This window comes from Pipistrellus kuhlii, unplaced genomic scaffold (genome assembly GCF_014108245.1).
Source record: "Pipistrellus kuhlii isolate mPipKuh1 unplaced genomic scaffold, mPipKuh1.p scaffold_m20_p_15, whole genome shotgun sequence".
Taxonomy (NCBI): domain Eukaryota; kingdom Metazoa; phylum Chordata; class Mammalia; order Chiroptera; family Vespertilionidae; genus Pipistrellus; species Pipistrellus kuhlii.
The window spans coordinates 3,010,821-3,033,292 of record NW_023425460.1 but is presented as its reverse complement, the minus strand read 5'-3'; the positions used below and the strand labels follow the sequence as shown (position 1 = coordinate 3,033,292).

General features: G+C 52.3%; 1 protein-coding gene across 1 annotated transcript in view; it reads left to right on the top strand.

Annotated features, from left to right (window-relative positions):
• Positions 1 to 22,472, top strand: part of SH2D4B (SH2 domain containing 4B) — a 72,453-nt gene that overhangs the window by 30,762 nt on the left and 19,219 nt on the right. Inside the window, 3 exon segments of the mRNA XM_036438049.2 lie at positions 1,115 to 1,262; positions 12,620 to 12,823; positions 17,701 to 17,892. Coding sequence (XP_036293942.1) covers positions 1,115 to 1,262; positions 12,620 to 12,823; positions 17,701 to 17,892 — 544 coding nt within the window.

The following is a 22,472-nucleotide window of genomic DNA, read 5'->3' as shown; positions in this document are numbered from 1 at the left end:
GGCTTCACCTCAGGGAGGCTGAGGGGTGGGTCCTGGTGGGGGATGGACCGGAGACCGAGGCAGCAAGCAGGTGAAATAAGGGAAGAAGGTGAGATGGTGTCTGGGGTGGGGTGTTCCTTGGAAAAAGATAACGGCTGTAACAATTGATATAATAAAAAGCACTTGGTTAAACACAGAGAAATATCTGAGAGAGGTTTGGGATTTCAGAGGCCTGCTTAGAAAGTTAAGAAATGTACTTCGTAGAATTGGTGGAAATTCACTCTGTTTGGCTTTATGGTGAGCCATGGTTACACTGCTTACTGCTTTAACCACAAACTGTGGTGCTGACTGTGTGGATGAGGGAGGGAAAGTACGGGTGTGTCCCTGTTTGGGAAGTGTAAGTGCTACCTGCTCACGTACGAAAACAGAAAGGCAGTGATTAATGTCTACAATCAGTAAGTCAAGAATTGGTGGCATTATTCAGACAAATGTAAACGGGAACAGTGAGAAATACCTGAAAATGGCGGCCTGAGGACACAGACAAGGGGGGTCAGTTGGGATGAGGTTATTTGGAGAATTGCTGTGTTTTATAACAAGGTTGGGCTTATGATGAATATCTAACATACATATGTCACTTTGATGTAGACAAAGATGGGGGAAAACACACACACACACACACACACACACACACACACACACACGACCTTTTTGGGGCTTAAAAATGGGACAAAAATGGGAGATTTGGGGCCCCACACCAGCTCTCTCTTGGAGACATCAGGATAAGACATGACCATGTCCTGCTCAGTTGAAGCCTCTAGGAAGACCAGATGTAAGTGTGGCCCAGGCTGGCCCAGCATCCTCTTATCTTTGCAGAAAGCTGGAGTTTACAAATTGTTCCTCATATTTCAACCCACTTGACCTTACCTCAGCATGCTTAGGGTAATGATTGCCCTTTCTAGTTGCAGATGCTGGGACGGGAGTGGCCATGCTGGCCCAACCCATCCCACCCCACCCCATCCACCCCACCCCGCCCTATCCTACCCCACCCCACCCCACCCCATCCAGCTCAGGTGGCCCTGCTGCACACTCACAGACGCACTTCTCTGTCACCTAACGTTATTCTGTCCCATTTTAGAGGAAAGAGGAAGAGGAGCGGAAACGAGGGGAAGAGCAGATCCGCCGCCAGGAGGAGCAGAGGGCCAGGGAGCTGTACTGGACGCTGAAGCAGGCCCAGCTGCAGAGCCAGGCCAGCGAGAAGGAGGAGCGCGAGTGGGAGGAGCAGTGTGAGTAGAGCGTGGTCCTCAGGGCCCAGACCCGCCTGCCTTCCCTGCCCTCCCCTCCCACTTGCTTATCTGCTCAGCCTCAGTCCAGTTCACTCAGCCAAAGGTCTTTACCCAGAACCATCCAGGTGTCTATCCTGCTAAGGAGCAGCGGCTGAGGGCTCTGAGCTAAGGTGGGGAGCCAGCATGGGTGCAGCATGAAGGCTGTGGTGTGCTGGGGCAGAGGGCGCTGTCTGTGGCGGGCGTGCAGCTTGGAGAGTGATGGGTGTTGAGAAGGTAGATAGACAGGGAGGTGGGGTCAGGGGAGGCTGTGGTGGGTGTGCACCCAGGCTTGCTGCAGTAAGGGTCGGTGGGACCTGCAGACACGGAAATGACTGTCTTGCAGGGAGAACTTTTTACTTCCGGTTCCTAGAAACAGAGGGCTCACCACTCAGGGTCACACAGGGAAGGCCCAGGGCTAATCAGGAGGCAGAGGGGGTGAAGGGGAATGGGGGCAAGAGCCTGTGTGTGGATTCCGTGGAAGGGGAAGCAGGCTTAGGCTTGGCTGGTGTGAATGGCTTCCGCAGGCTTGGGGTAAGGAGCTGTCTCCAGTGGGCTGATACCTGGCCCTGGGTAATATTGGGGCAGCTGGATCGTGACCCAGAGTGTAAGAACTAGCTACAGGAAGTGGTGGGACATGGGCTCTGGATGGGTTGGTTTGCATGTGGGAAGGCAAGCCAGTGCTTTATAACCCTTAGGAACTGGCTGGCGCTGGGAGGGGTGTCTCTAGGCCCCAAGGTCCCAGATGTCCAACGTGAAAATACAGAAAACGGAAAGCACGTTATACAGGTGCGCAGCGGGAAGCCTCTAAAGGGGAGTGACGTGACTGAGGTTGGGCATGGGAATGAGAAGGGAGGCTGCTTCAATGGTGCGCTTCAGAGACCACTGAACCACGTCCACAGCAGGGGGAGCAGAGATGGGAAGTGACGTCCACTTCCAGGTCTCTGGTCCTCAGCCTTTCTTAACCATACGTCAGATTCATCACTCAGACTTTTAAAAAATTGAAATGTAACTCCCACAACAGTGTACAAATCCCTTTAAAGTATACAATTCAGTGATCACAGTCTACTTACACAGTTGTGCAATCATCACCATTATCTAATTCCAGAGCATTCTCATTGCCACAAAAAGAAACTCTGTGCCCACTGTTACTCCTCCTGCCACACCCGGGAAACCACACATCAACCACGAATCTAATTTCTGCCCTATGAGTTTGCCTGTTTTGGATATCCTCTATATAATAAAGGCCTACTATGCTAAGTGTCTGGTTGTCCGGTCATCTGGTTGTCCATTCAACCAATCAAAGCATAATATCAATGCTAATGACATGCTAAGGCCGCTCAACTGCTCGCTATGATGTTCTCTAACCACCAGGGGGCAGATGCTCTGGCTGGTAAGTTAGCTTGCTGCTGGGGTCCGCCGATTGGGACTGAGTGAGATGGGCTGGACACGCCCTGGAGCCCTCCAGCGGTTTCTCCGTGGCTGGCCAACCTCCTGCATCCCTCCCCTGCCTCAGATGTGCACTGGTGGGGTCCCTCAGCCTAGCCTGCACCCTCTCACAGCTGCTTTTTGAGTTTTGCTTGCTGCCCAAGGACAACAAGAAGGAAGCTGCGGGAAAATCAGCCAAGAAACAAAGGCCCAGTGAGCTACTCTGGGGCAAGGCCAAGAGAAGACGTGGTCCGAAGGACAAGTCCGGGACAGTTAACATCCCAGTTTTGTCTGACAGCAGCACAGGACAAACTCTGTAAGAAGCTCCCAGCTATTATCAGCTTGTGCCCGGCCGCTGTCTCTGAGGCAGAAGAACGTCTCTCCTTGGCCAGGGCAGCCCTGGACAATTATGAGGCTACTATGGTGGGGGAAGGAGACCCAGACTGGCAGTCCCCATTGGCAATCCGGTCCTAGCTCTGCCCTTGCTGGTGTGACTGCGGGCAAGTGTCTGCTCAGTTGCTCAGCCTCCTCATTTGTAAAATGGGGGCAGTCATTTTGAGTTGCGTCTTGTTGAGAGGGTGAAATGAGAGGGAAGAAACCAAGGTGCTTTCTAAGCTGTTTCTGGTGAAGCGTTTCTCTTTTCGTAGCTGTACGATGAGATGGAAAGTGTATGGGCGGGGCTGCTGTTTTGTTGGGATGGAGAATGGAAATCATCTGGCCGAGCGTGGCCTGATTGTGAATTAATGTGCTGCGTGGCAAGAGAAAGTGGAAAAAGCTCCCAAACCCAGAGGAAAGACATGATAATACAGGCCCCATGGTTTTGATTCCTCACTTAATGCCTTCTTAAAGAACGGTGAGCTAAATTCTGGAGCCTGCCATTCAAATTCAGCAAAGCCATTCTGGTCATTCAATTAATTTAATATGAAAGATAGAGTGGGCCATTAATCTACTGGGAGCAGCAGTTTTTTTATTAAAAAAACTTAAATTAAATTCTTCAAGTTAGAAAAAAAAGGGGATTGTTCCCTCTCATATCACTTGAATACAGACTTAGTTATTCAGTTCAAACAGCAGAGCAGGCTCTGGCTTCTGAGAAGCAGAAATTCATTTAATTATTTCTCAGCTGTGAACTTGCTGGAGTGGGGAGTTCTGTAACATCTAGTTGCCCCGAGATTTAGAGATCAGCCAGGGTGACTTGGTTAGTGATATTATTTACAAAAATCGGCCCTGTATTATTGTGTGTTTTTAAAAAACATATTTTTATTGATTTCAGGGAGGAAGGGAGAGGGAAAGAGAGAGAGAGAAACATCAATGATGAGAGAGAATCATTGAACAGCTGCCTCCTGCACGTTCCCCACTGGGGACTGAGCCCACAACCTGGAATCAAACCATGATCTCCGGGTTCATAGGTCAATGCTCAACCACCAAACCACGCACTGTATTGTTAACCCCTTCCCTCCCTCCTGGAACTGTGTGGCCTGGCTGTGGCTCCTCACCCACTGCTGCACTCCAGTTGCCTCACTCCCGCTGGCATCGTCAGAGCCGAGTGAGGAGACATGCCCAGGCCCAGCACAGAGGCGGTGATGTGGGTTCCCGTGCTTTTCCCTCCCAGAAAGGAGTGTGCTGTGGAATCTGAGCTCAACGTCAGTGATTCTGAAATACCATTTGCTGAGACAGGCCGAACCCGAGGGGCCTGGGGAGATGCCGTGTGGTCTGCAGATGGGGTGGGGGCAGAGCAGAATTTGGGGCTGGAGGGAAAGCTGAAGGATTCCACAGGAGGAGGGTCTTTTCTACCCACTGACGGGATGAGCAATCGTGCCCTTTCTCCTTTGTCACAACCCATTCCAACTGGCCCTGAACTTGATGCCACGTGGTTTTGGTTTTACAGCTCAGAATAAGGCCAGTGTGAGTCCCCACATGCCTGGTTTGTGGCCTGCTTAGGGTTCTCTCTCCTCTTTTTTATTTTTCTATTTTTCATTTTTTATATTTTATTGATTTTTCACAGAGAGGAAGGGAGAGAGCTAGAGAGCTAGAAATGTCGATGAGAGAGAAACATCGACCAGCTGCCTCTTGCACACCCCCTACCGGGGATGTGCCCGCAACCAAAGTACATGCCCTTGACTGGAATCGAACCTGGGACCTTTCAGTCTGCAGACTGACTCTCTACCGCTGAGCCAAACCGGTTTCGGCGGGTTCTCTCTCCTCTTGATCATCCAAGATTCCTCAAGGGCTCAATGTGGCCCCAAAGCAAGTCATTCTGAGGATTCTGGCCTTATGGGACCGCTGATGTTGCTTCTGGTGGTCACGCGGCTCACTGTGGGAGCCATCAGGGATTGTGGGCAGGACAAGGACCGTTGGCAGCTGACCTCAGAAGCCTTGGTGTCCGCACAGCCATGGGTGGAGCTGGCTGGTGTTCCCCGAGGCTCACTTCTCAGGGTTCACTGTCTTGGTGACAAACCACCTTTTCCCCCAGGGAAGCTGCTCCAGCAGGTTGGGCCTCCAGAGGCCTGTGTGCATGCGCATCCTTCAGCACCCGCGCTGCCTGCTCCCCTTCCCCAGAGGCCACGGAACCTCTTCTTTGCACAAAATGTCAATGTTCCCATTTTCCTGACAAGGCTCTTGACTCTGCTCAGCTCTCATCCCGCCCCACGTCCTCCCTGCACTCACCCTTTGTACCTGGACCAGAAAGGCCCTTTCTAAAGATGGCATTCTAGTTCCCTTCTCACAAGTGAATACAACAACAACAGCAGCAACGACAACAACAACACCAGATCACACACAATGAACCTCCACATGTGTCAGGAGCTGTCCAAGCGCCTTCTATGCACTCGAATTTACCTCTCAAAGCAACCCTATGGGCCTCCATTTACAGGTGAGGAAATAAAGATGTGGTAATTCAAGTTGCCATGGTCACAATCCAGGGTCACATGGAGTGGAAAATGGAGCAGAATTTAAACACACCTGCTCTCATACACAATCTAAAGCTTTATTGGTGTCCTTTCCTGCATAGAGGATTACGCACTGATTTCCAGGGACATTCTATTTCCCCACAGGGTTACTACAAACTGAAACTGCTTTGAAACACTCAGTTTCCTGGAGGTCGTAGCTGGACCATCTGGTTCCGTAAAGCCTGAGGCCCTTTTCTGTCTGGGCAGAGCTTGGGAGAGGGCCCAGGGACCGTGGGTAATTCTCTGGAGAGAGAGAGAGAGAGCAGCAACGAAAGATCTCCCAGGACCTTGTGCCCACTGGACCTTTCCTCCTGGGATCTCACAGGCACCCCTACCTCCACACGTCCAGACTCAATCCTCCTCCTCCTCCTCGTCCTTCCATCCTGCCTTATCACCTGCCTGCCATAGGAAGAGGCTTGCGGCTAGGCTGGTCTCTACCAGCTTGTAAGAATTCAACCACCTTAATATTTTTTGAATTTATACCCCTCCTCCCCATTGTCCTGACTGCCTTAACTTTGACCCCTGTTGTTCTTTGCCTGGATTTCTATTTTCTTTCTCCTCCTCTCCTCTCCTCCTCCTCCTCTCTCCTCCTCCTCCTCCTCCTCCTCCTCTCCTCCTCTCTTCTTCTTCTTCTTCTTCTTCTTCTTCTTCTTCTTCTTCTCTTTTTAAAAAATATTTTATTGATTTTGTACAGAGAGGAAGGGAGAGAGATAGAGAGTTAGAAACATCGATGAGAGTCATCAATCAGCTGCCTCTTGCACACCCCCTACTGGGGATATGCCCACAACCAAGGTACATGCCCTTGACCGGAATCGAACCCAGGACCCTTCAGTCCCCAAGCTGACGCTCTACCCATTGAGCCAAACCAGTCTCGGCTGTTTTCTTCCTTCTTGTCCCTGTCGGATTCATTCCCAACAATGGAACCAAATCCATCTTGGACAAGTGCTCTCTCACTGAGAACTTTGTAGTGGCTGCCAAAGCCTTGGGAAAGCATTCCGGTTCAGTAGCCAGGGTTGGTTGGTCTCCTAAAAGGCCTGTTCTGTCCCAGCAACCTCACCTCTTGTCCCTCCCTGCGCACTCTGTCTTTTAGCCACGTGACTTGTTCCAAGGGGGATGCCCGAACTCCCTTTTGCTCTGGGACTCTGGCCCTGAGCTTCCTGTGCCCGGCATACCCTGTGATCAGCCTCTCTTGATGGAATCTTGTGTGTCCACCAGCCACCAGCTTAGAGGCCCTTCTCTGGAGGATTTCTCTGCCTGGAGCCCCACAGCATCCTGGGACACCCCCCCCCCCCCTGCAGCTCCACTCACCATTTGTGGGTGTGTCTCCCTACTACATGGAAAGGTCTCTGAGGGCAGAGGCTGCTCTATCTGCATCCCCTAGCACCAGCCTGGCAGCCAGCGGAGATGGTGCCTTTGTGAAATTAGAAAAAGACACTCAGCCGAATCCGGTTTGGCTCAGTGGATAGAGCATTGGTCTGCGGACTGAAAGGTCCCAGGTTCGATTCTGGTCAAGGGCATGTACATTGGTTGCGGGCACATCCCCAGTAGGGGGTGTGCAAAAGGCAGCTGGTCGATGTTTCTCTCTCATTGATGTTTCTAGCTCTCTGTAAAAAATCTTCCTCTCCGTAAAAAATCAATAAAATATATTAAAAAAAAAAAAAAGGAAAGAAAAAGACACCCATTCCTCAAGACTCTGAGCAGCCATCTGCCAGACAACTGTTCCAACATCTGCACAAATCTACGATGGTCATCTGGTGACTGTGCCCCTGCAGTTGTGCAAGGCACAGCTTGTCCTGCCCGGCACAGAGCTGGCACACAGTAGGCACTCAGTACAGCTGGGCTGGGTAAATATGCACCCCCTGCCCCAGCGTGTCATTGAAAGTGTGGGAAACCCTCCCTCTCACAATGATGAGCCTGGCTGTGTCTGTGGAGCTCTGTCACTGCTCAGAGGCTCTGGCGAGAGGAAGCCCACTTCGGTGTCGCCTCCGTGTTGGGGCACTGAGCAGGAGCCGTGGGCAGATGAGGGCCCGAGTCCAGGACAGCCTGGCAGTTTGGGCAGCCCTTGGGTGAAGGGAGCTAAGATCCAGCAGTATGCAAACTTGTCCTGATGGGTGAACAGAGAAATATAGGGACTGTGTTAGGAGCCACACCAGGCACAATGCTCCCCTCCCACTCCACCGCCCTCCTGCCCGGCTAGAGGCAGCTGGAATTCCCAGGTCTGATGTGGGTGAGGGTGGGCCCTAAACACTGTGAGATTTTGGTTTTCTTACTGAGCAGGTGGGTCCAGCTGGCAGTCCTGGAGAGCAAGGTTCCAGGTCTGAGGACGTGGCCTCAGGCTGGACAGGCATGGGCGCATCCCTGACAAGAGGGCAGAATGAAAGGGACCTCTCCTTCTCACCTGCAGATGAGAGATGGGGGGCGAGGGGGGGGGGGAGAGAAGGGTAGGGGGGAGAGGTCGAGGTGGACCCACAGCTGGGCACACATCCAGCCAACAGTGACACGCAGTTGCACTCCGGCCTCTTGATTCTCAGCCAAACTGGTGGTTATAGAATGTCCATTCTTAAAATTTGTGGTAAAATACACAACAAAATGTGCCATTTTAACCATTGTAAGTGTAGAGTTCTGTGGCACTGGGTACATTCATGTTGTGCAATCGTCACACCATTCCCCGAACTTTTCCATCTTCCCAAACTTCAACTCTGTCCCCATTAAATACTAACCCCCTTCTTCCCTGCCCCCTCCCCCTCCCCAGCCTCCGGCAGCCACATTCTACTTTCCGCTGATGACTAACTACTCCAAGTACAACGAGTGGAATATAAGCAGAATCACACCTTACTGCCTGTTGTGTCTGGCTTATTCACTTAACAATTTCCTCACGACTCATCCATGGGTCAAATTCCCTTCCTTTTAAGGATGAACAACCCTCCTTTGTATGTATAGACTGCCCTGTGTTTCTCTGTTCATCCATCCACGGACGTTTTGCTCCCGCCTTTAGCATTGCTGTGAACATGGTGTGCAAATCCTTGTTCCAATCCCCCTTTCAGTTCTTTGGGGTCTATATCCAGAGTGGAATTGTTGGATTACACAGTAACTGTATGTTTAATTTTTTATGGAACTGCTATACTATTTTCCATAGCAGCTGCACCGTTTTACATTCTTAACAACAAACAAGGGTTACAATTTCTCCATGTTCTTGCCAACGCTTACTGCTTTCTGTTTTTTACAAAAAATATTTATCCACTAGAGGCCCAGTGCACAGATTTGTGTACCACTGGGGTCCCTTGGCCTGGCTTGCACCCTCTTGCAAGCCAGGCCAAGGGGGATGTCGGAGAGCTGGTTTTGGATCAATCCCCACAGGCCAGGCTGAGAGACCCCACTGGTGAACAAATCAGTGCACAGGGCCTCCAGTATGCATATAAGATCTTTGGTTAATCTCTTCCCACCCTCCCTCAGCTCTCCTTCCCTCTGAGATTCATTAGTCTGTTCCATGTTTCCAGGCCTGTGGTTTCTGCTCCTGTGTTGAGTATCTGCCCCCTGGTGGTCAGTGTGCATCATAGCTACCAGCTGGTCAGCTGGTTGGCCAGTCGTTTAGGCTTTTATATCATTCTAATGAAGGTGAAGTGTGGTCAGTCCATTTTTTATATCTAAATCCAACCTTCCATGAAAGTCTTCAGTGTTTCCATGCTTTGTCGTCTTTCCGCTATTTCTGTGAGACAAGGCTGACTCTCCCTTTGAGATGGAGAAAGGAGACCCCTGGCCCCCACTGCTCTGTGTGCAAAGTGGCCCTGGAGTGCCTGCTGAATAGGCCTGTGGGAGTCCTTGGGCGAGTGAGGGCTGTGGGAGGGGGCAGACGGCTTGGTGTGAGCCCTCATGGCTGGCTGCAGCGGGTCCTCGGGGCAGGAGGACAGCCCAAACCTTGCTGGCTTGGGGCAAACACTGCCGTGACTGTTCCCAGCGTGGCTTCTATGCCTAATTTGCTGTATTCACTGAGTTAGATGAAAAAGCATTCCATGAATTCTGCTTTTTCACAGCAGATTCATGGGATACAGGCCAAACCCTTCCCTGATCCTGAGAAGGAACTAAAAGCCACATTTTAAAGTTCTGAGTGTAGTTTAAAGGAAGCTAGTTACAAATGGTCACAGGACAGATTCCACCTGATGGACAAGCAAGGGTGCCCCCTCCTGGCCGGTCCAAGAACTGTTCTTGGCTCTGTTTTGGACTTCGCAGTGCCAGGGCTAATGAAAATAAAAATTTTAGTTAACTTGCCATGGTGCTTACGGATCTAAGTGGCTTGTGTTGTTAGCTTCCCTTACCCTCACCAACTTTATGAAGTACTGACTGTTACCATCTCCATCTTCCTTATGAGGAATGGAGGCCCAGGGTGAGTAAGTGGCTTGTTCAGTGTAACACAGCTGGTAAGTGACATTGCAATCTGCTCCTGGGCACCTGGCTCACACCTAGAGAGACTTGATTTAATAAGACGTTGCTTTTCGGAAGCATTTTATAGTGTTCTGTAAGTTTCATTGAACCTTTATAACTCAGTGAGGTAGGCATCCATGTCATTCCCATTTGGCAGAGGGGCAAACGGAGGCCTGGAGACTCCCTTAGGGAAGCTGTGGAGTGTTGGTGAGGATGAGGAGAAAAGGGAACCCTTGTGCACTGCTGGGGGGAATGCAAATTGGCTCAACCACGATAGAAAACAGTATGGAGGTTCCTCCAAAAAATTAAAAATAAAACCACCATATGGTCCAGCAATGTTCTGGGTATATAACCAAAGGACATGAAAACAGGATATTGAAAAGATTCCTGCACCCTCATGCTCATTGAACATTATTCACATTAGCCAAGATAGGAAAACAACCCAAGTACCCAACAGTGGATGAATAGAGAAAGAAGATATGGAACACACACACACACACACACACACACACACACACAGACACACATGCATGCATACACATGCACAATGCAAAATTATTCATCCACAAGAAAGAAGGAAATATTGTTGCCATCTGCAACAATATGGTTGGACCTTGAGGTCCTTATGCAGAGTGAGATAAATCAGACAGAGGAAGACAAGTACTGTATGTTCTCATGGGTCTGAGGAGTAGAAAAAACCCAACTCACAGAGACAGAGTAGAATGGTGGTTCCCAGGGGCTGGGGGTGATGGTGGAGGAACTGGGGAGACGTCGGTCAGAAGGTGCAAACTTGCAGTTACAGGTGGGTAAGTTTTTGTCTGGCCAGTGTGGCTTAGTGGTTGAGCATCCAGCTACGAACCAAGAGGTCATAGTTCCAGGAGGTCACAGTTTGATTCCGAGGCACGTACTTGGACTGCCACTGGGGGCCCTACAGGAGGCAGCCAATCAATGATTCTCCCTCATCATTGACGTTTCTATTTTTCCCTCTCTCTTCCTTCTTCTCTGAAATCTATAAAAATATTTTTAAAAAAGATGGATACATTTTGGAGATCCAATGCACAGTATAGAATTATAGTGAACAATTTTGTGTTATATATTTGAAAGTTGCTAAGAGACTGGATCTTAAATGTTCTCATCACAAAAATGAAATGATAATTATGGGATGTGATAGAGATGTTAGCTGATGCTACAGTGTCAATTATTAAATTATATAAATGTATCAAACCAACACATGTACATCTTAACTTACACAATGTTATATGTCAATTGTATCTCAGAAAAGGGGAGGGAATGTATGGAGACAGAGAGAGAGAGAGAGAGAGAGAGAGAGAGAGAGAGAGAGAGAGAAGAAAGCTTTCTGACTCTATGAACCTGGTGCCATACCCTGGGCTGGGTGGCAGGGTTGGCTTTGCCAAGGCCAAGGCCGGGTCCTGCTTCCTGCTGCAGCATCTCAGTGCCCTCAGGGCTGCTGCTGGCCTTTCTGAGCTGCCTCGGCTGCCCATGCATACAGAGAAGGCTTTGCTGAAGGAGGTAGGGGGGGGTGGGAGCTTGGTGGGACCAGGGCACAAGTGTGGGAAGAGCTCAAAGCCCGGTGGGCTGGGAAGAAAGTGGGTGTGTGGGACACCTCTAAAGGGCCAAGGGGTTCTTCCTTTATCCTGTGCACAGAGGGAGCCACGGAAGACTTTTGAGGAAGACAGAGGTGGGATTAGCGCTGGGCCGGAGGCTGGTGTAGTGTCTGTGTGACCAATGATTCAGGGCCTCCCCAGCTGAGTTCCTCGTCTGCGTATGACTTCCTTCTGCGACCTGTCTGTCTGTCTGTCTGTCACTGAGCACTGCGATCACCAGGGACTGTAATCTCTCCAAGGTCACTGGCCCTTGTAGGGCACAAATTTCTGGGTTCAATTTGCAGCCTGGTGACTGCAGAGCCCATAAGGGCCCTGGGCCCTGTCTGACATCACAGCATCTCAGGATCAGGCACTTACAGGCATGCCCACCGGGCTGCGGAGCCCAGGCTTCCTCTCAGGGTGGCGTCTGACCTCTCTTCTTTCTGGCAAACTCCCACAGACCGATCTGTGGGTGGCCTGGCGTGTCTGCCATGAACTAGTGCAGAGGAGGCATGTGGCCCAGGGCCGGCACGGGGAACCCCACAGTCAGAGTGGGAGATCACAGTGGTGTTTGGAGGTGCCGACCCCTTTGACGGGTGCCCTTGAAGCTGGGTGGGTGGGCAGCGGGTGTGAGAGGCTGCTCTGAGCAGGGCACTGCAGGAGGAGGTGCATATGGAGACGTAAATTTCCACCCAGAGGCTTCCTGCTCATTCTGGAACAGGGCCCAGGAACAGCCCCGTACTGAACTGTCATGTGTGTCCTTGTCCCCCAGGGACAGGCTAGTCCAGGGCTGCTGGTCCAGGCTGGGTGGCCTGCTGATCCGGTTCCGGCTCCGTGCAGCCCCATGGGGAATCCCGTGGGCCCTGGCTGACCTGGCTGCTCCCGTGTGGCCGGGCTGCGGCTCTAGAACTTCTCTCCCTTCCAGTGCGGCGGTCCAAGGCAGCGGACGAGGAGAGGAGGCGCCGCGCCCAGCGCGCCCGGGACGAGTACCGGCGCCTGTCGCTCCGCGCCCTCCAGAAGGGCGCCGTCGCCGGCCTCAGCTTTATGCTCCAGGAGCTTGGCCAGAGCCACGGGGAGGAGGCCAGGCTCCGCCACCACTTTCCCGGCCCGGTCAGGTGAGTCTGGGGGGGTTGGGGGCGGGGCATGGGGGTGCTTGCTGGGGCAGGGCCTTGGATGGGGGCACGGGGCACCTGGGTCCAGTCCTGGTTCTGCCTCCAACTTGCTGTGAGATTTGGGGTCAGTCATTTCCCCTCTGTGGGCCTCAGTGTCCCAGGCTGTGGAGTGAGGCAGGAGGGGAAAAGGGAGGTTGGAGATTTCTAATAACTGGAGTCCTGGGAGTCTTAACCCTTTTGGGGACTCGTATTCCTTTGAGAATCTAAAGGAAGCTGTGTACCCCCGTCACTCCCAAACGTGCGTATATAAATAGTCCCAGCTGCTTGCATGGAATTCCAAGCTCTCCAGGGTCCACAGGCCGCAGGTTAGGAGCTGGCACTGTGAGACCTCAGGTGGAGTGATGCTGCCCAGTGGCCTGGAACCTGGGCTGGCTGCCTCTAGCCACAGGCAGTGCTGGGCCATCCTGGGTTCTGATAGCAGCTTTGCAGGTGAGCGTGGTGGGATGCAGGAGGCACACACACGCTGGTGTCACGGGAAGAGTGTGGTGAGGGCACTTAGGGGACTGCCCATGATTGCCAGGACCCAGGGGGAAGTGGGAAGTGGCTGCCTGGAGCCTTCCACCTTCTGCTCGTGCCCGTCAGTCCCAGATTTGTGCTCCCATCACTGAGGCTGGGCGTGAGTGCCTGCGGCTCCCTGAACCACAGCTCACCTGCAGAGTCCACTACTCGCAAGGTGATGGACAGCTGTCTGAACCACAGCTCAGAGAGTCCACTCCCCCTGCCTCCCCAGGTAATGGACAGCTGTCTGAACCACAGCTCACCTGCAGAGTCCACTCCCCCCCCCCCGGGGGATGGACAGCTGTCTGAACCACAGCTCACCTGCAGAGTCCACTCCCCCCAGGTAATGGACAGCTGTCTGAACCACACCTCACCTGCAGAGAGTCCACCCCCTCAGGTGATGGCCGGCTGTCTGAACACAGCTCACCTGTAGAGAGTCACCCCCTCCCCCCCCAAGTGATGGACGGCTGTCTGAACCACAGCTCACCTGCAGAGTCCACTCCCCCCAGGTGATGGACAGCTGTCTGAACCACAGCTCACCTGCAGAGAGCCCACCCCCTCAGATGATGGACAGCTGTCTGAACCACAGCTCACCTGCAGAGTCCACTCTCCCCCAGGTGATGGACAGCTGTCTGAACCACAGTTCAGAGAGTCCACTCCCCCTGCCTCCCCAGGTGATGGACAGCTGTCTGAACCACAGCTCACCTGCAGAGAGTCCACCCTCTCAGGTGATGGACAGCTGTCTGAACCACAGCTCACCTGCAGAGAGTACCCCCCCCCCCCCCAGGTGATGGCCGGCTGTCTGTACCACAGCTCACCTGTAGAGAGTCACCACCCCCCCACCCCCCAGGTGATGGACAGCTGTCTGAACCACAGCTCACCTGCAGAGTCCACTCCCCCCCAGGTGATGGACAGCTGTCTGAACCACAGCTCAGAGAGTCCATTCTCCCTGCCTCCCCAGGTAATGGACAGCTGTCTTAACCACAGCTCACCTGCAGAGAGTCCACCCCCCCCCCCCCAGGTGATGGACGGCTGTCTGAACCACACCTCACCTGCAGAGAGCCCACCCCCCCAGGTGATGGACAGCTGTCTGAACCACAGCTCAGAGAGTCCACTCCCCCTGCCTCCCCAGGTAATGGACAGCTGTCTAAACCACAGTTCACCTGCAGAGTCCACTCCCCCCCCCCCCGGGGGGATGGACAGCTGTCTGAACCACAGCTCACCTGCAGAGAGTCCCCCCCCCCCCACCCCAGGTGATGGACAGCTGTCTGAACCACAGCTCACCTGCAGAGAGTCCACCCCCCCCACCCCAGGTGATGGACGGCTGTCTGAACCACACCTCACCTGCAGAGAGTCCACCCTCTCAGGTGATGGACAGCTGTCTGAACCCCAGCTCACCTGCAGAGAGTACCCCCCCCCCCCCAGGTGATGGCCGGCTGTCTGTACCACAGCTCACCTGTAGAGAGTCACCCCCCCCCCCCCCCCCCCCAGGTGATGGACGGCTGCCTGAGTTTTGCTTTAATTGGGATTAGGATTACTCATTCTCTGCGTCTCGCTCTCCCTGCAGGTAGGGAGGACTGACCTCGTCTGAATTTCCTCCTTCCTATCCTTCTTTCCTTTCCCCTTCCAGTCACTTATGTGATTCACAAACCAGGAAGTTAAAAAAGACAGGGAGGAAAGACCCACTCCCATCCTTGTCCTCTTCTCCTCAGCGCCCTCTCCCCAAGGGAACCCCTGTTCGTGTGTCTGTCATTTCCTTTGGCAACTGCCAACAGAGAAGTCATATTCTCTCCTTTTTTTTGAAAAAAACTTTGCATGTTCTACACAGGGTTCTGTATTATGTCCTCCCCCCCCCCCCCCCATTTATAGTGAAAGCTTGGAATTGATTTCTCTTTATGATGAGGTCAGGTATTTTGTATCTGTTTAAGGACCACTGCTATTTCCATATCTGTCTCAGCTTCCCTCTCCCCGGTTTTTATTGTGTTGTTATTTGTTCCTCATCCCCCATTTCTAAGAACTCTTTAAGTATGAGGGGAGAGGATACTGTTGTTTGTGATAAACACGTTTCCCCTGTTTGCCATTTGTCCTTTGCCCTTTGCCGTGAAGTCTTCTGTCACGCGGGAATTCTTGGTTTTTCTGACGAAGTTTTCTGTCAAGCAGGAATTCCTGACTTTTATGAGGTCAGGTTCTCTTTCATGTTTCCCGGCTTTGGAGACAGAGCTAGAAAAGCCTTCTTGGCATTTTCCCAGGAGAAGGATAATGTGCCATTTCACAGGAAACGGATGGCTGGTCCTGCAGGCCCACGTGTGGAGCTGCCTGGGCCGTGGTGCAGCGGGCTCCAGGCGGCTGCCATTGCTCTCAGTAGGGGAGCATCAGCTCTCACCAAGGGGTGCAGGGGCCATGCAGATGGGGTGCCCCCCCCAGGTGATGGGCGGCTGCCTGAGTTTTTCTGCTCAGCGCCCTCTCCCCAAGGGAACCCCCGTTCCCAGTGTGTCTGTCATTTCCTTTGGCAACTGCCAACAGAGAAGTCATAGTCTCTCCTTTTTTTTTTTTTTTTTTTTTTTTTTTTTGCATGAAACTTTGCATATTCTACACAGGGTTTTTATTATGGTTTTTAAATACAGAACCTGCATCAGCCTCCTGCTTGGCTGCCCCCGGGGCCCAGTGTCCTGACTGCACCACTATTAGCGCTGCCGCCTGGGCACACCTGGTCTGGCTGTGCCAGGGCAGACGCACTGTTGCTGGTGCAGGAGTCAGGCTTCTGGCCGGTGACCCCCAGCATTCCGGCTCTGGCCAGTCTGCTCAGAACAGAGGGACGGGAGGAACTGTCTTTCTTGCTGTTATTTGTAGCCTCCTCTTGCCTTCTAAGGAACATGAGTCCTCACAACCAGACACGTTTCTCCGGAGCAGCTACTGATTGGGGACAGGAGTGTGGAGGAACACCAGGCTGGGCAGGGCTGCCGTGTGCTGGTAACAAAGAGGCAGGGCCTCCGAGGTGACTGTGAGGGGAACCCCAAAGTGGGGTCAGCAGGAGCAGAGCTGGCAGTGGGGTGCAGAATTGCCCAGGGAGGCGGTGGGGGAAGGAGGATTTTTGGGAATAAACTCCACGCTGGTGGCGGTAAGCCTGCGATGGAACCTCACCCGCTGGCTTCCGTGCGACCCTTTCCTCACGTCACACAGCTCGCTGCTGTGTATGTGTGTGAGGGGATTCATTCGAGGGCAAGTTAATATATGACCTCATCCTGGGGTTTGCAAGGAAGCGCTGAACTCGGCATCTAAGTGTTCGTGCAGGGCAAATGCAGGACACGTGCAGGGACAGCTCTTTTTATAAATAAAATGGTGAATTCTAAATGCCAGCACCATCGGAGGGTGGCACTGACAGGCTGCTGGTCAGCTGCTGTGCTCTCACCTAGCTACCACACAGACCAGGGCACGTGGCCTTGCCATTGTCACCTCATGCCATTGTCACCATTTGCCTAGTACGTGTCCCGTGCTATCCAACTCTAACTGTGCTTCCTGTCGGTGTAGTTCCAGTGCCACAGGGCTGTTCGGCGGCCCAACCTCTATACACATTCAAGAGCCGCAGTTCAGACACAAACACGCTAAAATCTGGGCTTGATTGTGAGAAAACATAAAAAATATGTAGCTCGTGACCCATAAATTCTTCAAGTGCCTCTCTTTGTCTCACGCTCACTATCTTCAGCCTCTCCCTAGACCCCTTCAAATCTATCAAGTCAGCCAGCACACTGCTCTGTCCCTGTCCTCTGTCCCCCAACTTTCCTCTGTCCTTGTCCTTTTTGTTTCTCGGTGGTGCATCTCAGACACAGCCACAGCCACAGCCACAGCCACAGCCAGTCGGGTTCTTGGTTTCTCTCTGTTCACTGTCCTGATTCTGCCACATGGAGCAGGGAGCAGCTGGCGAAGGCAGGTGTCCCCTGAGAAGGCTGGGGGAGGAGCTACCTGAGGGACAGACTGGAATTCTCTTTCTTGGTGTGTGTGAGTGTGTGTGTGTGTGTGTGGGGGGGGTTATGGAGGACCCTCACACGTTAATAATTTTGCTCCCGTTACATTAGGGTCCTTCTTCGTGGACGCTCACACTCACACCTGGCCATCCATGAGGGAAAACGTGCCTTTTCCTTCCCCCAGACACCCTGCCCGTCCTCTTTCCCACCCCCACCTGGGTGGCTCTCTTCAAAGCAAGTGATCACAGTGTTCTTTGGGGAACGAGAGTCACAGCTGGTACATTCCAATCTGCAAAGTGTCTTCGAGTACCCGACTCTCATTGCATCCTCTCCGCAGGCGTGAGTGTGGGCACTGTGCTTATTCGTCCTCACAGTGGCCTCCCTCCTTCCGTCTGTCCCCTCCCCCCTGACTCTCCCTCGCTCCCTCTCTCTTCTCTGCAGGACTTGGGAGCGCCCTCTGCGTCCCGTCTCCAGAGAAGTCATAGTCCGCTGGTTCAAGGAGGAGCAGCTGCCTCGCCAAGCTGGCTTCGAGAGGAACACCAAGTCCATCGCCCCATGGTTCCACGGTAGGACGGCGCTGGGTCCCCTGCAGACCCTCCCAAAGGCCCACCTCTTTCGGAGCCTGGGAGGAGGTCCCACAGGGCTGCTGTAATCAGGGCTGTAAAGGACTTACAACTGCTCATTTCACTCTCCCACAAACATGGGCCCGTCTCCCAGGGGTAAGGGTCAGCGCTCCTGGCTCCCTCGGGTGAGACTGAGTGGACAAAGGTCCCCTTCCTGTCATTTACGTGCACATTGAGTGTGCTGAGTCCAAGGCCCAGTTCTCATTTCCTCGGGGCATGTGCTGAAATACACAGGGACCTTTCTCGAGGCCTTAGGACACCAAGGCCGATCTCTGAGCAGGAGCCCCGAGGCTGAGGCACCTGGGTATTGAGTGTGCATCCCTCTTTCTGCTGGGAAGGGGTGAACATGGCTCTTGCCCACTGTCCTCACCTCGGCCACCAAGAGCTCCTCAGAGGCATCCTCTCTACACTCGCAAGACAGTGAGCTGTCAGAGGAGTTCCCGGTAGGCCGGATCTGAATCTTGTTGTCTGAGCCTGTGTCCCTACTAGACCTGGCCAAGGCCGGGCCCTCAGCAGGCTCTGAGCAAATGCTTGCTGAGTAAATGACAGAGGGAAGGAGGGAAGGAGCAAGGGGACACTTGGTTTAGGGAGGAGGTCAGAGTTATCCAAACATAGAACCTGAGAGCTGGGAGGCTCCTGGAAGTATTTCGTTGCTTCGATTTTTACAGATAAGAAAACAGTCCCGGAGAGGGGAAGACATTTTTCTAAGATCACAAAGAAACTTGTAGAGACAAGTTCATGGCTCATGACCCAGTCCAGTGAGCTGAACATGTAGAGGACTCGGACAGGGAGACAGGAGTGTGATGCTAGCGGAGGCCTGCTACAGGGAAACAGGAAGGGCCTCTGGCCATTGTACCCTCTGTATCAGTCAGTGATTGCTGTGTAACAAATTATCTCCAAGCTCAGTGGCTTAAAATAAAGGAGCATTCATGATTTATGAGTTTCTGAGTCAACTAGACAGTTTTTCTGGGATGGGCCAGCCTCAGATGATCTGAGCTGAGCTTGCTCATGTGTCACCAGACAGCTGTCAGGTCAACCGGGGCTGGCTAATCCAGGGTAGGCTCCGCTGAGACAGCTCTTCTCTGCTCCATGTGTCTCTCACTGTCCAGTGGCCTGGTCAGGCTGTCAGGTTCTCTGAATAAGTTGTGTCTTTGCCTTGCTCCTTCCTTCATCAATGTTGAGCCCAGATTTGCCTGAGGACTCCCCTGGTCAGGATTGATCTCTCTTGCCATAATTAGTACCTGTCTGACCTTTATCTGCCTCTATTTCCCTTTTGCTGGCCTCCTGGAAGCTTGACTGGCCTCCACATTACCCTGTATTTCTCCTGCATTTGTCTTGATTCCTGGCCATCTCCCAGGTGTTCTCAACTCCATCCAGAAGGAGAGAGAAACCCATTGTCACGGTAGGCATTGAAGAATATGGGGTCTTGAGATTCTGGGAGACCTTCACAGGCAAGTTCAGGACGTTGCTCTAGCTCCAGGAAAGGCAGGTGAAGTGATTAGAAGGAACCATGCAGGGGCGAGCAAGGTCATGTGCACCTTCATTCCCACCCACCTCCAGGAGCCCAAAGAGTTTGTGAACTAGGAAGTGCAGACAGTAGGCACACTCTACAGATGGGACGACTGAGACGTAGCACTGTTAAGGGATTGCCCAAGGACACAAAGGTCACAGAGCCCCAGCAGGCTGCAAGTGTCCTCACTGGTCTGTCTCTTTCATTGTGGCCCCTGAACAAGCCACTGTCCGCACAACATCCTGAGACTCTTTTAACCAGAAACCAGGTCCTGGTGCTCCCTGCCCACGACCCCCTGCTTCCCTTCACACTTGCAATGAACTTCCAACTTCATGCTGGGGCCCACAAGGTCCCGATGACCGGTCTGCTTCTGGCCTCATGCCACAATGGTTTCCTTGTTTTCCCAGCTCTGGCTTTTTCCTGTTCCTCAAACAAGCCATTTTTCCCCCCACCTCGAGCCCTTTGCACTTGCTGTTTCCCTAGTTTTTTAATTTTTTATTTTTTTTTATTTTTGCATGTCTAACACATTCCCGTTTTTCATCTGAAATATCTCCTCCTCAGAGAAACCTTCCCTGAACCCTTACCCTAAGCAGCCTTCACCAATTTCTCTCAATTCACTGTATTTATTTAATATTCTTCACCAACTGGCATTTATCTCCTTTTTTGCTGGTGTCTGTCTCCCTATCTAATTGTGAGCCTGTGAAACGCAGGCCGTTGTCCCTTTCCCCTGAGCCTGCCATAGGAAGTATCCATGAGGAATGGGAGAAGGCAGAAATGAAGGGCCAGAGTCGGGATGAGACCCCAGTCTTTCAGATTCCAAAGAACAGCCCTTGCTTCTCCGCATTGGACCCTGGTGTGTGTGTGAGTCCCCTCAGGGCCCCATGAGGGAGGCTGAGCCGAGAGCAATGAGAAAACCCAGAGCCACATGTGAGAGGTTAGGCTAGCCTTCCTGGGTGCCATGTGCTCACTGGGGCCAGAGCTGAACCCATGCCTTAGCATCTCTGTATTCAACCTTAGCCTCTGCTTTCTGTTTTAAATTCTATTTATTTATTTATTTATTTTTAAAATTAAATTTATTGGGGCCTAACAAGTGGTGATGGAAGATTTCATTTCTGCTTTTCATCTTCCCCAAAACAAGGGCAAGGGAAACTCACTGTCTTTCTCTGTTGCACTGTTGTTGAGCTCTTCAACTCAATTCACGGTGTCCCTGTGTGTGAGTCAGATTATGCATGGTTCTGCCACAGTAACAAATAATCCCAAAGTCTCAGCGACTTCCACCAACCCAGAGGTTTCTTACACACCCGTATTACACACCCATTTGCATGTGGAATTTGATATGGGCCCCAGACTGAAGGAGCTGCCTTTGTTGGAAATGCTAATGGTCTATTGGAAACTTGAATGGTCTATTGGAAACTCAAATGGTCTATTGGAAACTCTAGTGGTCTCATGACAAAGGGAAAAGAGTGGCAAACCTCATGCCGGTTCCCAAGGCTTATGCCTAGAGTGTGCCATTGCTGCCCAGGATTCTTTGTCCAGAGCCAGCTTGGCACCTGTGGTGTGGGAGTAGAGTCTATTACATCCACCAGCCGCTTTTAGACCCCTTCGTACCCCCTGGCCTCCACACATCCCACAGGAGAGGGAGTGGCTCTTTATGCTCAGAAAGAAGACAGTCCACTTCCCTGAGTGACTCAGCCACGCTTCCCGGGAGCTGGTCCCGGGATCACTGCCTCTCACCCCTTTTCCATTACATGTCTCTGTAGCCTTCAGAGAGTTCCCGCTTGAATTGCCACTTTCTTTTTCATCCACACATTCTTATAGTCTTATAAGCATAGCACTAACATCTTAGGCACCTGTGTGGCGCAACTATCAGTTCTGTGGGGTGGGGGTCGGGCAGGACACAGGTTGCTCTGAGGCTTGAGGCAGACAATGGAGAAGGGAAGACAGAGGTGCTCACCTTTACCTTTAACTTTTTCTTTTTATCTTCACCTGTGGATGTGTTTTTATTGATTTTGAGAGAGAGAGAGAGAGAGAGAGAGAGAGAGAGAGAGAGAGAGAGAGAGAGAGATCAATGTAAGAAAGAAACATTGATTGCTGTCTCTCATATGTAACCTGACTGGGGATGCAAGGTGAAGAGCAGTGTGGACAAGGAGCTGACGGTGCGGCCTGCTCTAGAATCGAGCGGCTCTGTGGCCTTGGCTGTGTCCTCTGAAATCCTCATCTGTGGAACTCAGATGACAGCATGGACTTCACGGATGCTTAGGAAGTTCAAGCCCACAAGTGTGGTTTGCCCCACTGAATGAGCCATGTCAGTGTGAGAGCTGACTTCTCCTGGCATCGGAGATCCACTGCCAGGAGTGGGGTCACTCCTCGGGGGAGCAGTTGGGGAGATGGGCAGGGATCTAGCTTCCTGCTGCTGCCTCGGGGTTCTTGATAAAGTTTCCTCTGTTAAAAAGCGAGATAAAGTGGCAAGGTCATTCCTCTTTTCTCCTTTGCTCATTGTTACCGTCCAGGGGTTTTTAAGAGAGATTTCTAGTAATCTAAAAATACTCTGGAGAAAAGGGAGTGCGTGTAAGTTCAGCTTTGGGTTGGCAGGGTGGGGAGGGGAATCTAGTTTTGGACTTCAACATATATCTAAAATTGATAATTTTGCCCAGTGGCTCATTTGGAACCCGTTTCTCTTCCTGAGCGTTGCTTCTAGAAGACAGCCACCGTGTGGCCTGTGGTTGATTGTCTTGGCAGCAACCCCCTGGCTGTCTTGAGGCTTGCCTTCAGAACGAGGTGGGGAGTGGAGCCACGTAGTGGGTGGCAGTCGGCCTTGGAAGACTTCTTGCAGGGCCCTGCTCAGGGGCTGGGAGTCGGGCCTGGGCTCTTTGCTCTAGCATCTGCGTTGCTGTGCCATGCTCTGCTGCCATTGTTCCGGGACCCTGGGCCTGCCCACAGCCCTGCGGAGCCCTCAGAGTTTGCTCAGGGATCAGGAGCTCTGCAGAGGTTGGCCAGGGCTAGGGAGTCTGTG